Source organism: Lutjanus erythropterus, chromosome 8 (genome assembly GCF_056507025.1).
Source record: "Lutjanus erythropterus isolate fLutEry1 chromosome 8, fLutEry1.hap2, whole genome shotgun sequence".
In the NCBI taxonomy this organism is placed as follows: Eukaryota; Metazoa; Chordata; class Actinopteri; order Lutjaniformes; family Lutjanidae; genus Lutjanus; species Lutjanus erythropterus.
In genome coordinates this window covers 6308448-6326054 of record NC_139324.1, presented here as the reverse complement: position 1 = coordinate 6326054, position 17607 = coordinate 6308448, and the positions used below count along the sequence as shown (strand labels likewise).

Genomic DNA, 17607 nt, shown 5'->3' with positions numbered 1-17607 from the left:
ATAATTGTAATTCAAAAGTACCTAAATCGCTGTCTCAGAGAGCCCCGGTCTTCTAGCCCCTAAAAGGGGGCGCAGCCAGACGTTTTAGTGAAGTAGCCGTGTTGCTGGTCTGATGGTTGTTCCTAGTTTCCTATACAGCATAATTTAAATGACAGCAGGTAATTCATATTGATTGTCCTTACACATGAATTTCCACTGCAGTATCACCCTCTATTCCACCGTCACTCCTCCAGTTATTTACTCTCTTCTGCCTCTCTCTGACATGTTTTTGGTTATTAATTCTCTTTGGCTTCCAATTTGGCCACAGCATCAATACACATACACACCTAACTTAAATGCAATGACAGTAGCTTCCCTGCAGCTCTTTCTCTTACCTCAATAAAACTGGTGTGTTGGTTCGCTTGTCATTTGGTAAAGTATCTTTGGTAATCTCCAGCAGCAGTTACGGCGATGGACATAAGCAGCAAGCTCACCAGATGACATTAAATGTGGCAGGCTGCAATGCCCTTAAGGTAGCCACTTATCCGGCTTTAGCAGCATTAGCATCATGTTAGAGCTAGCCCACGCCTTGTGCTTGTCCTCAGAGGATTAGCTTAATGTTAGCGCCAAGGCTCGCAGCAGCACAAGTGGCTCATGGCTTAAACTCAGAGCTTAATTAAATGTCACTGCATACATAGACAAACAATACAGTAACTTTTCATGATAGTTCACATGAGCGTGTGTGTGTTTGTGTGTGTGAAATTGTGTGCTACTCTATCACATCCTTGCAGAAACTCCTCAGTCCCATCTTTTTTCCATTCAGTGTTCCTGTCCATAAATCACCCCCAGCAGCAGCAGCAGCCGGGGGAATACCTCATCACTGGGAATATGGAATATTCAGCTTCCATATAATGTATATTAAGCATGTGTATTTTGGCACAGCCTGGCTATTTCAGCAGCAGAGACGGATATTAAAAGTTAATGCAGTTAAGTGTGCTTGGTGATGCATTTTCAGCAAATGAGATTGAGATTGTGCTCAAGCAGAAAGGTTATGTATATGATGTATATTTCTCTGGTTGGCTTCAGCCTTTAAAAGGTCTCAGAACAACAGCTGCCAGAAGGAGAAGGAGCTAGGAACTGTTTAGTAGAAAATATGAATGAATGGATCAAAGGATTGAGAGATTGAATGGAAGAATGAAAGCGAGATATATGGGATAAGCTATGTTTAGATGTTCATACTGAAGGCAAATCCCTTTTGTTTATCAAATCCAATCTTTGAGATTGACTCTCTGGACTGTTTGTAGGGTTGTGTATCGCTTTATCTCATACTGGTGCTAAGTGATACTGTTAAAACCTCACTGGTGCCTCAACAGTGCCTGAACGGACACTTCTTTAAAAAAGGAGGCACCCAAAAGTTGCAAAAGGACTCCTGCACACGGTCTAACTTGCGGTGTAATGTTTATTTGCAGCATTTTGTACTCGACTTTTATCAGGCAAACAGACGGTGTCAGTGAGAAGCCACCTTAAATACTGAGTGGAACCAATTGTAACATTCCCCACATGCAAAAAAGGGACAAAAATATCTATGGGTTATTAAACACACTTAATTACACAACTTAAATACTCGATTCTGATTGGTCATTTACAGCATTCCAAGATCTGTTATTTCTTTATAGCAGAACAGACCATTGCTATGGACACAGTTCTGATCATAGATTCTGGAGGAACAATGAAATCATGTTTAATCATTAAAATCATTTTAAAATTATTTTTTGTGTCAATTGTTTATTTTCTTTTTTCTTTTGGTACATAACTAGCAGGATGATGTACTGCAAGCAGGTCACTGTTGCAAAATAAAAATAATCAGTTTAAAAGTGTATTGTGTCACATAAACATGTGCCAAATATTTATTTCAGGATGTACATAATAAATGTGTCCCTAAAATATTTGAATGGGTAAATGCATAAAAAGGTTAAACCACATTTTCAAAAAGTATACAAGTTCATAGATATTCCATCCACAAAAATTCCATCTTCAAACTTCACCATTTCTTTTGAAGAGTATGATCATATTTTCTAACCTGATAAAGGCTGTTGTCATCATCATCATCATCATCATCATCATCATCATCATCATCATCATCAGTGATATTTTTAGATATAAATGGCAAGTCATTATGATATGTCTCATTTAGTGCTCGCTCCCCATCTCTAACGCCATCTCTCTGCTTTCAGTATGTACAGTGTGTGATTTATTTTCCCAGGAAAATCGCATGTCGTGTGTCACCATTTGCTTCTTCTGTTTACACACAATTGTTTGTTGGACATTGTGCAGTAGAACAGCATCATTTCACACTGTGTGCTATTTCATGTAGATTAATTTTTAATTTTTTATCTCAATGTACAAAATTCAATACTTCAGTTGGGTGTATTATTATTCAGTGTATCAGTATTTCACTCAGGTGAATTTTAATTCCAATGTCCAATCAGGTTGTCAACATTCTATGTGCAATAAGAATATTCCCTCCATGCAATGGTGTAAATTCAACTGCTGAGTGTATATAGCATTCCTATTTTTATATTTACCCTCTTTATAGTGTTACTATTTTAATTTTTTTATCTTCTGTATTTAGATTTTTCCTTTCCTCTTAAATGACCTCTGCCTTATATTTTTATATTTTATTTTCTATAGTTTGTTGCTGTAGTAACACTGTAAACTTCCTCATCATGGGACTAATAATGGAGTATCTTATCTTGTCTTATCTTTTCTTGGTGTTGAAATAGTTTTGAATTAAATACAGATGCACTTTAGACAGTTTAGCTCTTTTAACTGTGGTTACCGTAGCTACTAGCTAGCGGAAGGCTACCTGCTACCAGAGTCATGTTAGAGTGAGAGTAAAGGTAACTAGGCACGCTTGATGATGTGTCGGTAAAGTTCACACCAGACGGGAACTATTTCTGCCCTTTTTTTTTTTTTTTTTGGAATTTTAATGAAATAGCATGATAACAATAAATCAGTGACACGGGAAAACAAGTTCTGATGATGTCAGGGAGAAATTAGGTCGGCTTAGGTACAGTATGTATATGTGATGTATATAAGTGTGTGTGTGTGTGTGTGTGCACGTTTGTATGAAAGGCAGAGCAGTCTTGGCCAAATGACATGCATGGCAGAGAAATGGAAAATGTATGTTGTTAATTTTGTAAGGATTATGTAATGATAAAATAATTTGATTATATAATATTGTCAGTATCATCATTATGTGCAATATAACATAACCCAACATACAATAATGCAGTGGGATACAATATAACATATAATACAATAAAATGTAATATAATACAATACATTAGGATAATGACCACTAGAGATCCACTTATAAAGCAATGAGGGGTGAGGCCAGGCTGGGTGAGTGAAGAGATGAGCCCAAGCAGCAAGGGGAACTATTTCAACTTAAAGCTCAGGCGCCATGGGAAGCGGCGCCATGTTAGCACAGGATTTCAGTACCCAGCCATACTTATTTTCTTGTAAAACTGATCAGACTTGTGTTCAGGCAGCAACAACCATTCTCCACCTTTTATTGTGCTAAAAAGGTAGGCGTGCATATTAGCTAGTGGTGCCTTTTTAGATTGAATTATCTGTTTCATATTGCCAGTAGACAAGTTTGCCGTTTTCTTTTTCACTCATTTCCTAGCTTTGTCTGAGGGGAGGCCACTGTCTTAGATGTTGAAAATCCCTGGTCTAGATCCAATTGAATAGACCTAGAACCAATTTAAGCAAAAAAATGTATGACATAGCACTGAGTGACAGTTATATAAGGTGGGGGTTGCTTGATCCATTTTCTGTCAGGGAAAAAAATGGCAGCCTGGTCTGCAGAGTTCTCAAATTACAGCTAAACAGCACATCTGAGGCGAGAAAGAGGCACTGCAGTAACAGAATCTTATGTCATATTTGGTCAGCGCTGCCTAGTTTGACAGGAAAAAGGAGAGGTAAGAGATCTGAACTAACCCTTTAAAAAAACACTCAATAACACACACAGACCTACCTTCCATCATTACTCCATTCAGATTATTTTACTCGACAGAACAGTTTTTGATTTACATCAGAGAAACAGTGACAGAATATTGATTTATTTAAGATGTTTGTTTCTTGTCCCCGCACACATCAACACTGTCAACGCTCTGGTTTCATCAAATTATATCCAGCTATCTGTTCCTCTGTTTTTATCCTTTAAAAGCAGAATTAGATGTACAGTTTCCTCCTGCTGTGTCTCTCATGAGAAGGAGGGCTTTGTGTAGCGGTGTGTATTTTTCCCTGATGGTGGCTTGTTGTGTCTGTCATCTCTCCCCAGTGATTCTGCTGAACAGCCAGCCCGCATTGTTCGTTTCAGCTTCAGTAAACCCCTCCATTAACTCTCCTTCTCTTTAGGAACCAATTAAAGAGGTAGATGCTTATTGCTGGGAATGTAAAATAATGAGAAGGATACAAACAAACATCACTTGAACCAAAGGAGATCAGAGACTTGTTTGCATTTGCATGTGAGACTGTCATCTACATGGTTTTTCAGGAGGTAGTCCCTCATTCTGTGCAATTTGTTTTCCAGTTCCTTTTCTGCTAACAGTAAGTGCTAAGCTACAGGAAGCCAACATTTGCAGGATCAGCTGAAACGCTGAGGTGTAAAGCTGGGAAGCTCCAGGGTTCATCAACTTAGACTGGTGTGAAACAAAACATCGCGCATTTCAGAAGTGTGGTGTTAAGGTTTCTTTCAACATGTAGCACATTGTCACTGGTGTCAGAGTGAACTCCAGAAAAAGGAAGCTGCTTGCCAGTTTAATGACATGATGATGCTGATAAGGGAAATCCAAAGACCTAGACCAGGGTTCTGCAACCTTTACTATCACATTTTTGGCCAAAAAAAGAACATGAAAAAAATCTGTCTGCAACTATTAAATTATTTTTTTTACTCTGAGACTTTTCTTTTCTTGGATTTGGCCCCCATAACTATCCTCAGGAGACTCAAGACCAGCCACCAGCAAAATTTAGAGCCAAAGGTGCTGTAGACATATTTTAGTGATGAAATATTAGAACATTTTTTATTCAATGTATTTTTACAAATGGAGAATATTAGAATCAATCTAGGTCTAGAATAATGATTAATGAAAATTAAAATGTAAAAAAAAAACATATCAAGAACATATCATTTTTTTGTCGAAACCACAGGAAGCCAATGGTGAGGGGCTAAAGATCTACATGCAGCTCCGGAGCTGCAGGTTGCGGACCCCTGACCTAGACCTTGTAAATAATGAAACGGAAGGGGAAATGAGATGCTTACATATTTCTAAATGTGTAAAGAAATGATGGTAACAGGTCTTTTGTTGAAGACAATATGCTAGGTTCTTGTTCTCCTACCATAGGCTATACAAAAGAAGTAGATGAAGCCACCTTGATGTCATCCATTGGTCTGTTGACGATTTGGAAGCATCCAGTTTGGCATTATGAATGTCACCATCTTGGTTTTTCAAAGCCAGACGTGACCATATTTAGACAAGAGAGCTGGGGAGGTTGCCATGGTAACAACTTGACAGGTCGTCATGGTAGCGACTTGTCAATCACAATGTAGCCACGCCTTCAAGCAGGACTTCTCAAAGTGATGTTAACCATTTTTTTTATAGCCTTTATGCCTTAATGTTTTTATGGCTGGTGGCATTATGTTTTCAGGTCCTCCCATTCTTGTGAGTGCAATATCTCAAGAACACCCTGAGGGAATTCCTTTAAACTTGGAACAAATGTTCACTTAGACTTCAGAGATTAATTGAACTGATTAGATTTTGGTGGGCAAAGGTCACAGTGACCTCACTAAACACAATTTTGGACGTAAGAAAAATTACACACAAATATCTAACAGGGTAAAATGATGAGGTGATGACATTTTATATCCAAAGGGCAAAGGTCAACTTCACTGTGACATCATCATGTTCAGCTCTCTATCAGTCCTCTGTCCTCCTCTGTAAAAATAGTCTCTAAGTGAAGACAGGATATTTCTACCTGAAAATTATTCACTGCAGTGTAGAGTGAGAACTTCCATTTTGCCAAAAAATACACTTAATACCTTTTCTTAAAAGTTAAAAGTTACAGGTCAGTGTAGCGGTAAGTTTCATATTAAATTTCTTCAAAATCTTCACTACAGACATTATATGAGTGTGGACATACACGGATGTAAACTGTAACTTGTCTGGTTGGTGGTGACAAACAACTGTGAGACAGTTATTCTATTTTCTGACTGCTCTGTTTTATACGACCATTGACAGCTGACTTCTCACTCTTCTTAACCGACCACTAGGGGCCACAAGTGATCAACAACCATGTATGTATGTATGTGGAGGTCATGTTAATGTTGGTGGAACTTTCCAAATCTTCACTGGTTGCATCTAGCAGTTGTGGTGACTTTGCAGTAGGTGCTTCACCATCTGTCTGATCCACTCTGTCCTCAGTTGAAGAATAAATAAGACTAATCATATGTTCTGCATCGTCTGTCTTGCTGCCCTGTATGTTCATCTCCCTTTCCCTCTCTTTTTTTCTGTGTGTTTTCAGACCTGAAGAGGGAGGCCAGCATCTGCCACATGCTGAAGCACCCCCACATCGTGGAGCTGCTGGAGACGTACAGCTCGGATGGGATGCTCTACATGGTTTTTGAGTTGTAAGTCTCCCCGCCTGGCGAGGATTCCCCTCAACACAATTGTACATATGAGTCACATCACAAACCTCACACCAGCGCACATGAGGGTGCAAGAAACAGATCGTACCTGTGGGAGGTGTGGGGTAGGTGTCACAATGGGTTGCATCTACAGGAAAGTGTGAAGATGAGGTGGTGTTGGGAAATAGGATGTGGAAAAGGAGACAGTGGAAAGGATGACAGCGTGCAGAGGGCGTTTGCAGCAGTAGCAGGACAGAGAGAAAGCGAACCCTGCGGTGGTTTTATATAATCAGCACTGATATGAGAAAGCTTGTTAGCTGAGGATGGGGGTGGGGTAAGAAAAAAGGAAGGGGGAGATGGTGTGCAGAGGGTGAGTGCAGTACTATACATACGAAGGAGAAGAGATGAGATTAAGATTTCACACTCGCTGCTACCTCCAGCCTTTCTCAAAGCTGCGCCTTCCCCGAGCTCCTCCCAGCATGCTCTGTATCTTCATCTTTCCTCCTCTTCCAGAACTAATTCCTTTATCATTTAATTCTGTTATCGCTGAACAGGCAAGTGCTGGGGTTTCGCACACAGTTCTATCATACGGCTCGGTGCAGGGGAGAAAACTTTCAAGGAAATGCAAGTGAGCTTCCTATAAAGGGATTTTCATGGTTTTGGAGCTTATTTGTGCACAAGCGTCTGTTTCATACACACACTACGAGGGCTGTAGTCAGCCAGAAAATCTTAGTCGACTGAAATTCTACCTGCTCTTCAATCAATCGATTGGTCGATGGGGAAAGAAAATGGCATGTTATTTCTTGATCAGTTAAATCAGCCTCAGTGCAGCTGAGGAGCTCTGTATAACAACAGGGCTAATGCTAGTTGAGCTAGCACTGCAGTATAAACTTCCACAGAAAGCAACATTATGTAGTTGGCTTTAGATGAGGCTGAACGTTCACACAGTTTCTCTTGACTGTACCTCAATATAACAACAGTAGTCCAGTATCACTCCAGCAACATGCTAATTCTAGAGTTTCACAATTAGAAAAATCACAGTATGGCCAAGTACAGTATCCAAATTGTAGAAGCTGCAATTTTTGATAGAGGAAAATGTGACAAAACACATCAAATGGTGAAGTATTGTGGTGCTGTTGAGATGTCCTGGACTACAAATCTTGTTCTTCAAATTTAAGAGAACATGTTTGGAACAAATCCCAACAAATGTCATATATCATCCTGATTTTAATATTTATTTCTAGTGAAAATTGTGATCCAAAAATGATCATTCCCACTAATTGTGAATCATTTTGCAATATCTTTTCAAATAATTGCAATATGATTTTTTTTTACCATATTGTGCAGCCCTATGCCAAATTCAACAGGTTAACCTGCAGAACAACATAATGTGAACCGTGGCAAAACACACAGCTTTCAAGTTTGAAGTCAGGTCACTGACAGCTGACTAGTACACACGTTGCCATCAAAAATCATGTGTGCTGTTTCTTTGACATGGCGAGGTCTCCGTTAGTTTGGGTGAGTTCAAAGCTGTGAAAACAGGGGTGTTTGGACTTAAAAGTCTTATAGCCCATTTAACCATGTGATTATTAAAACAGAAACACATTTGTTGAGTAAAACATATTTGAACATTGTTTTAGTCATAATCAGTGTTATTTCTAACTCAAAACTAAAGAACAGCAGGTCTACATATGTCCTAACCTAACCTGACACATCAGATGGTTTGTTACACAGAACCATCTGAGAAGTTGTCCTTAAAACTGTTTGGGGAAGGGCAGGCACTTTCAAAGAACACTTGGCAGGTGATTGCATGGATCATCTGTCTGTCACGTCTAACACAGGCTAACTTCAATCAATTAGATTACCAAAACATATGATGGAGCAGCAGAGTTACCTGGTGAGGCAGTTGGATTCACAAGACCATTAGGTTACTACCAGCAGAACCAAAACGAAAGTGCTAAGAGCAAAAACATCTTTTTCATGGAGAAAAGCCTTAAGTGTCGTTCTTTGCTCTTTTTTCAATGAAGAAATACTCTCCAGTTCTGATATAACTGATGCTATCACAGTATCTGCGTTAACCTCTACAGGAGATGTCATTGTATGTTTAAGTGAGTCGCTTCCATGGACGTTTCCTGCTGTTGTCACCCTTAAAACCATGGCCATGGCTGCCAGTAGTCCCTCCCAGGATGCTGATTGGCTGCACCACTCTTGAGCGATCTTGCAAATCCGGCTTTCTCGCAAGGCAATGTATGTCCCTCCTACCCCCGAAAACAGCGGATGAAGAAGCACTTTCCTCCTTATAAAAGTAACACCAGCGATTGAGCATAACGACCAACCAATCTACCAGAAGGTGTCAGCGCTGCACACTAATGCACTCATGGGAAACAGGCAGATTTGAGAGGTTCTTTGACAATGCAGATAACTGAGTGAACATGGCAGATAAATATGTCTCCCTCCTGGCTGAGTGCCTTGAGGTGAGAGGAACGGAGCAAATATGGATGTTGTGCAGCCAAGTCCTACATACCAGCCCTGTTTAATTGGCGCAGAGGCTTAGTGACAATAAAGAGTAGGTCTCAGTAATTGGGGGAAGAATGGGAGCAGAGCAATTATGAGAGACAGAATCGGCTGTAGCTAAATGACTGGGTCATAATTAAGTGTGTGTGTGTATCTGAGGATTGTCATTCAATCCACTACATGTGTGTTGTGTAAGTAGGTAAACAACCAGTTAAACAGGATTGAGGCAGCGTGCAAGGGCCTAATGGCCATAGCTTAAAAGTCCGTCCCCAGCGGCTCATTGATTGCACGCGTTTCTGTGCATTGAGACATTGTGTCACCTCGGGCTGGAGCAGGTTTTAACTGGGCTGAGAAGCTGTCATTGTTAGAGCCATATCTTTACTGTAAAGATAACCAGAGGGATTTTCTAAATGCAAAATCATTAAACCTCACCATCACAGCAGCAGCTTCTCCTCCTGAAGACTCAGTTAATATAGAGCTGCAAAGTTCTCATCTCCCTGAAAGTCTTTCATATCCTTGTGAAAAGAACGTTTGCCCACAGATTGAAAACAGCAGTTGGTTTGACACATATACTCATAATAAGTGTATTAAAAGATTAGGTGATTTTATTGAGTGATTTATAAAGTCGCTGTTAATCATTAAAGGTAAAGTTTTAATTATTTGAAGTGTGGTTTGTATGAGTTATTTATCCACAGTCAGTGTATTACCTGCAGTACATGGAGGGTCGACATGCCCCCGTTTGGAGAAATGGGTACACTGGTGTAGGAAGTTAAGCAATGTACCGCTGTGGACAGGGTCAGCAGCCAAACATTAGCAACCTTAAAAAATCAGTTTAAGTGTACACTATATTTAGAATATTTTTGCTGCTTTACTTTGCCATCAGAAAGACTTTTCTGACAGGAAACTGCAGTTATATAAACCAAAAATCACTCTCTCCAAACCAGAGGTGGCAAAAGCACACCATTCTTCACTCAAGTACATTTCAGAGCCTGTACTGTTTCACTTTTACTGCATTGAAGAAGTTGAAACAGTACTTCTACTCTTACCAAAGTATCAAAGCAAAAATTCACCATCCAAAGTACATTTCTACTGACTGAAGTTAACTGAACTTCACCTTTTACTTCACGGTCGAGTCTTGCTCTCTGTTTTGTTTTGTTGCGTCTTTATTGTCTTGATTTCCTTTTTGCCTTCTTATGTTTTTTTCATCTCGTTACATCTTTTTTGTCTTCTTACATCTTTTATGTTGTTTTTCGTCTTGTTACGTCTAACATTGCATTTCATCCTGTTGCATGTTTTTCTTCTTTTCCATCTTGTTCTGTCTTTTTCACCTTAAGTCTTTTACATTGTTTTTCTTGTGATGGCTTTTTCGTCTTATGTCTTTTTTTTTCTTTTTTCGTCTCATTATCTTTGTCTTGTTATGTCTTTAACATTGTCTTTCGTCTTGTTACATCTTTTTTGTCTCGATATGTCATTTTTCATTTTGTTGTGTCTGTTTTTGTCTTATTAAGTTGTTTTTATCTCGTTACATCTGTATTCGGTGATATGCACTGATGGATACATCAAAGAATCATCTTTTATATGTGTTATTGGCCCATTCTTTTAGGTTGAACTCAGTCTTGATGTTGGGAGGGCAGTGCACAATGATCCAAAGTAAAAATAATTAATAATTTCACTCAAAAGCATTAAAACTAAAATAATAAACTTGATTTGAAAATCTAAGGAGAAGGAAGTACAGGTATTTGTGTTAAAATGTAGGGAGTAAAAGTAAACAGTTTTCACAAGTAAACTACAGATACCTGAAAAGTACTTAAGTATAGTCACTAAATATTTTACTTTATTTCCCATATCTGCCAAAATCTATAGGTGAAATCAGCAATTTTACCTCCTAGAACACACACACTGCTGACTCGATCTGTTGGCTTGTTTCTATTATTGTGTAACTTTGGTTTGTTGAAATGTTAATTTGGATAACCAAAGTCACATGATAAAAAAACTAACTAGCACACTGAGGCAGTGGTAGACCAGCAACTCCCGTGTTGTGTGAAGTAAAAGCTATCTAAGAGCAAGGTAAAGCAGTGACAGTATTCTAAGTAATACACTTAGACATATTTTTCAGGTGGACCTTTTTTAAGTGGCTAAAATAATTTTTGCTGCTGACCCTGTCCACAGCAGCACATTGTTTAGCTTCCTACACTGGTACTCCTGCTGCTTCTCCAAACTGGAAGCAAGTCAACCACCATCTACTGTAAGTAATACTTTGACTATGGACAAGAACTTCATACAACCACACTTGAAATAATCAAAACTATCCCTTTAAAGAGGAGGACTGTGCAACATGCTGTACTTACAGCCACTATTTTATGTTCTTTAGTTATATTGAAAACAAATCTCAGATCCACATGATCTGATCTGATTCTGTGTCAGATGGATTTAGCTTTAGATGGCATTTATTCAGGTTGGATTGTAAATATTTTATGTCAACTTTCCTTTTAGAAATAGTTTCCTTTCAAATGTGCCTGTAACAAACTGAGCTCCCTCTAGTGGAGTATCTGAGAGATGCTGGAGTTGATTATGGGCCTCTCCATCTGTGTAGTTCACTAATCAGACAAGCTCTCAAAAAAAGAAGATTTCTAATTATGTTCTTGGGCAGTCAAATTTGCCCTCTTAAATTTGTTTGAGTGCATAAAAATCTGACAAATTTGCTTAACTTGCTTAAGTTGCTCAGTCTGAAGTTGTTTTGACAGAATAATAACTCCACCACTTCTGAATCTAAATCTCTGACCCAGCAGAGGGGTTGTCTGGAGTAATGTCTAAATCATACCAGCTTCAGCATCAGCAGATGTGGTGATCCAGCTGTTTCCACCTCAACCCACAGAGACGAGACATAATTACAGCTTCTACTCTACTGACCTGCTTCTCCCATTTCACCTTCACAGCCGATCACAGACAAGCACAGTGTTGAAGTTTTAATAAGTGTGACCTTTCTTACCCAGATTCCTACCCTGACCTTTATGCCACACTGATCCTCTCCGTGTGTGTGTGTGTGTGTGTGTGTGTGTGTGTGTGTGTGTGTGTGTGTGTGTGTGTGTGTGTGTGTGTCTTCTGTCTTTATTAGTATGGATGGAGCAGACCTGTGTTTTGAGATTGTGAAGAGGGCGGATGCTGGCTTTGTCTACAGCGAAGCGGTGGCCAGGTGAGGTTTTGTGTATTTGCTTTTCGTACTTAAAGGGACAGTTCACCACATTATCAGAAATACATATTTTTCCTCTTACCTTTTGTGCTACTTATCCATCTATGCTCAACAAAATATGAATGCAACACTTTTGTTTTTGCTCACATTTTTCATGAGTTGAAGTTAATTAAAAAAAATTAAGCTTTCTTCTGTGCAAGCACAAGGTTTATTCTCTCAAATTTTGTTCACAAATTTTTTAAAAATATATGTTAGTGAGCACTTCTCCTTTGCTAAGATAATCCAGCCACCTAGCAGGTCCAGCTGGCAAATAGACATGCTGATTTAACAGCATGTTTATTGTACAGATGAGCCTATTACTGCTGGTTTTCATTTTGGTGACCATATTAACCAGGTAGAGCGTCCACACAGCCCACTGCAGCAGCGCAACTAACATGTGTCAGGTGCTGCTCTCGTCATGCTTCATCTAGAGATTTGGAGGCTCGCCTGTTTTTTCTGGGTGATGCACACGGTTCTCGGCAAAAATACACATCGGTTGATGGTCATATTGACATTTTATCAGCAACAGGACACCTCTCTCTACAGGTTTATTCTCTATAGCTTTGTAGTTTGTCACATACATAAAAAAAACTCAGGGAGAAGAGAAAAGAAAGAAAACAAAAAAACACTGCTCTGCACCTCTGTCCATTCCTTCCCCCCTTCTCTGTCTGAACAAGGGGGAAATCACTGATTGTGTTCAGAAAACAGCTGTTTTCTTCTCTTCAAATTCTTCTGTAAACTTTATGTAGAAATATAGAACTTTCAGCAGCCGCCTTGCAGCCGAAATGCTTCATTTTACTTTGGTTTAATTCCATTTTCTTTAAGTTGGGAGAAAAATCAAAAGTGTCGCATTCATATTTTTGTCAAGGGTTGCCTGAGTTGCTGAGTTTGTCTCTTTACAGAAATCATGGCCCGGTTACCCAAGATAACCCATAGACATCGTTTGCAGTTTCATATAGGAACTGTTTTCTTTCTACTGATCTCCACCTGCCAGCTGTATCACTGTTCTAGCTAGTTCAGCGATGTTAACATTACAGCTCAGCTGAGGAGGACGCCACAAATGTTTACATCCTGCACTGTCACAAGCACAAGCCTCTCGTCCATGAGTAGATGCACGCTTCCCTCTGCATAGTGACACTGTTGGTGTGTGTGTAGTTCCATGGAGAAAAAGTAGCTTCTAAATGAAACTGCTCACAACAAGGTCTGTTGATTATGTTGAGGAACCAGGTCATGATTTCTGGAAAGGGACATCGCTGTTGAGTTTCTCAAATGTATTTTCTGGTGCTTTGAGCACCACAAGCTTTGAGCATTATATTGAGGAGGCAGATGTCTGTACTGCTGACATCTCCGAAACTGTCTAGATGGATAAATAGCAGTGAAGGTAAGATGTAAAAATCTGTATTTTTTATATTGTCCCTTTAAGATTTTCTCTGATGCTCTTTATATTTTTGTGATCTGTGTTGATATTTGCAACCATTACTTAAATGTGAACAAACACTTTACTGTGATACAAAAATAACTGTACAATGTTTTCTCCTTAGTCACTACATGAGACAGATCCTCGAGGCGCTACGCTATTGCCACGACAACAATGTCATCCACCGAGACGTCAAGGTAATTCTGACTCACAGTGTGTTCACTTGTTTCAATGTAGTCTCACCGAGCTGAAGCTAAAAGTGATCGTGGCTTCAACAGAGACGTACTGTATCTGCTGCTGATGCACTTTTAATAAGAATAGGAATGAGGGTGCATTGCAGAGACATGATTATCAAGACAGACACGGTGCTGTTGATTCAGTGCACCTGTAACTAGACTTATCCAGTGTCATCCAGTAGTGAAGCTGCTGCCTCGTCATCGACTCCACACCTGCAGCTCTAGTCAGACCTGCACCTCCGACAGACAAGAGAAGCAACGGTTACAATTACAGATGTAGACCTGCTCATGTCCACAATCTGCAGGAAAGGAACTAAATACCTGCGGAAAATTGTTACTCATCACATATCCACACAGTCACCTGTTAATTAGATACAGAACTAATGTAGTTTAATACAACAGTCCAGCAATTAATCATCTCTTCATGAAGGCTGAAATCATGGATGGATTACTTAGTGGGCATAATGCAAAATGACCACAAAGAATAAAAAAACAACTACAAAGAGACCCAAACCGATAACAGAATGACACAAACAACAAAAAGACACACAACAACCACGACCACAAAAAAGACAGAGCAGCTATGTCTGTGTGCTCCACATGTTTTGACCTATTTTTCTGTCCTGTCTTTCCTGTCACAGTTATTTTCATAATCAATCAATCTGTTGATCATTTTCTCCGATAATCTGTGAGTTGTTTGGTCCGTGAAATGTCAGAAAATGTCGATCAGTGTTTCCCAGAGCTCAAGATGACGTCCTCAGATGTCTTGTCTTGTCCACAACTCAAAGATATTCAGTTTAATGTCAGAGAGGAGTAAAGAAACCAGAAAATCTTCACATTTAAGAAGCTGAAATCAGAGAAATTTGACTTTTATTTTTTCTCAAAGAATTGCTCATTATGAAAATAGTTGGTGATTAATTTATTAATTGATTAATAGTGATATGTATTAATTGAATCAATTAATTGTCACAGGTCTAGTTTATTTTACTACACTTTGCCTATTTGTCTGTAGATTCCTCCTAAATTCACCAACAGTTAGCATTTGATAATGCCTTGTTTCATATTTAAACTTAACATTCCAGAAAACTTGTAATATAATAATAATGCAGAAAATAAGTAAATGAAGTTTAGAGGTATGTTTGTAATATCAAACTGATAGTCTGAGCCAGAAATCTCCTCTTCAGTAGCAGTCACATACAGCTGCTTTCATTCCTATCTATATTCTGAGAATGTTGGTGTTTGTTCATATATAATTCATAGCCTGAATTATTCAATATTTGATGGCAAAATTGTTTTTTGAATGGCTGTTGACCTATTGTCTGATTTATGAGTGATAAAAATAAAGATATTCAAAAATTCCCTCCATAGAAACCTGCAACTTTTACAGTTAACTAATAGAAACAAGAATTTTGAACCTGGCTTCGTCTTCTGTTCCAGATATGTTTTCCAAATTGGTACATATTAAATTAGAGAAGACACTATTTGCATATTTAAACCAAATGTTAAAATGTTCCATTCTATTAACCTGTAGGGTCTTGCTTGAAAAATGAAATTTAACAAACATCTTTTAAGGCCATTTTCTCAATTTTTTTTTCACAACATCAGAGGCAGAGATCTTCTCTTCAATAGTGTTTACACACACTGAACTGCCCAGTTTTATTCCTATCTATATTCCCATCTATACTCTGAGGCATTTGTTCATTTGTATATGATTTAAATCCTGATTTATCCTAAAAAGATGGCAAAAATAGTTTTTTTAATGGCCGTATATTCTGACTTATGGAATGATAAAAAAGAGATATCCAAAAATTCTTTCTGTAACAACCTGCAACTCTAATACATCAACAAAATGACAGAGCAGTTTTGAACCTGGCCTCATCTAATGTTCAGATTTCTGTTCCAGTAATGTTTGCAAATTGGTGCATATTTAATTACATAAGGATCCATTTGCATATTTAAATATGACATTTTAGAAGACTTGTGATATAAAAAAATCATTGTTTTAATGTAAGTAATCAACTGGAGAAGGTTCATGGTGATATCTGTTCATCTGTAGTGTCTCCCCTTAAAAATAACATCCTAGAAACAAGTCATGGTGTGTTGTTTGTGTACTCAGGAGACCCTGGAAATCAGTTCAGATCTTAATTAAAACCTCAGAAACACACAAAAAAGAAAAACTCAAGCTGTAACTCTGATTGTCTGCTTTGGTGCAAATGTTGGAACTGCAGCAGCTCTTACTTTCTTTGCATGTAGGTTGACAACATCATCGTGTCTACATCTTCAGACAGAAGCTGCTGCTGCTGCTGCTTTGTTTTCCTGTAGGTGGCGCCTGTTGTCATGTGTAGAACTGGGCAGAATCTGCTGCCTGGCAAACAAGAATAAGTGAGCCTGTGCATTTGAAGAACTATCCCAGTCTGACAGCTATAAATGTCTGACAGAACATCTTCATAAAATTAATTTCTTGTTCTCACATTTGACATTTTTCACATCGCCCAGACAAAGCAATCTGTCAGCTCTCTGCATCGGCTGTTTTGACTACTCTGTTATTCGTCTGTCCTCCTGTGCTCTGTGTAGGATCCAGAAACTGTTCGGCTCAGACAGTAGCAGTGTGTGTGGCTGGACTTTCCCTCTCATCACACTGACAGAAGGGCTCTAGTTTTGTCTGTGATAGGAGAGAAAAAAATGAGAGATAGTTTGACCTCCATCAGCTTACGTCAACTTGTATCTTAGCATTGATCAGCAGATAAGCCTCCTCAGAATCTCAAAGACTTATTTCATGTTTTATTTATATAAAGTAAGACACTTAAATACTTTGACTGCTCTGAATGGAACCAGGGCTGCAGCCTGCTGTGTGGAAGATGGTGGGAAACTGTGACAGCAAGCTCACAGAGTTTGGACAGTGGAAAATAGTCAAATATGATAGATGAGCAGGGTTGGGAGGGTCACTTTAAAAATGTATTTTGATACAGTAACTAATTGCCTGTTACAAAAATGTAATCAGTAACATAATCCAAGTATCACAATATTAAAGTAATGTAACTTGATTACCTTCTGTTACTTTTGGATTATCTCAGTATGAAATATGGTGAAATTGTATAGCCTGATATAGTGTTTTTAGGGCATCACCTAAAGACTATTTTTTTTATCATCGACTCATTAAAAAATATTTTTTTAGTCCATGAAATGTCAGAAAATGTTGAAAAAATGTTGATCAGTGTTTCCCAAAGATTCCTCAAATATCTTGTTTTGTCCACAACTCAAAAATTTAGTTTACTGTCAGAGAGGAGTAAAGAAGCCAGAAAATATTGACATTTAAGAAGCTGAAATCAGAGAATTGGTTTTTTTTTAAATTAAAACTCTTTGTGTTTATATTTGTTGTCAGGTTTATTAGTTTGTCAAGCTCTTCCTTCCTTTGTTGTGCACAATTGATTGATTGATTGATTGATTGATTGATTGATTGAGTTAAAGACAAAAAATGTTTAAATTTCCATCCAGTGAAGCATTTTTTCACTAGAGGTCATGATAATGAATTATCAGCTGT

At 38.5% G+C, this 17607-nt stretch overlaps 1 protein-coding gene across 6 annotated transcripts in view; it reads left to right on the top strand.

Moving 5' to 3' along the window:
- Positions 1–17607, top strand: part of caska (calcium/calmodulin-dependent serine protein kinase a) — a 226006-nt gene that overhangs the window by 100043 nt on the left and 108356 nt on the right. For all 6 annotated transcript variants that reach the window (XM_084724344.1, XM_084724346.1, XM_084724343.1 and 3 more), the window contains exons 3-5: positions 6568–6673; positions 12300–12377; positions 13955–14027. In XM_084724344.1, the coding sequence (XP_084580470.1) occupies positions 6568–6673; positions 12300–12377; positions 13955–14027 (257 nt within the window). The remainder of the gene's footprint in view (positions 1–6567; positions 6674–12299; positions 12378–13954; positions 14028–17607) is intronic.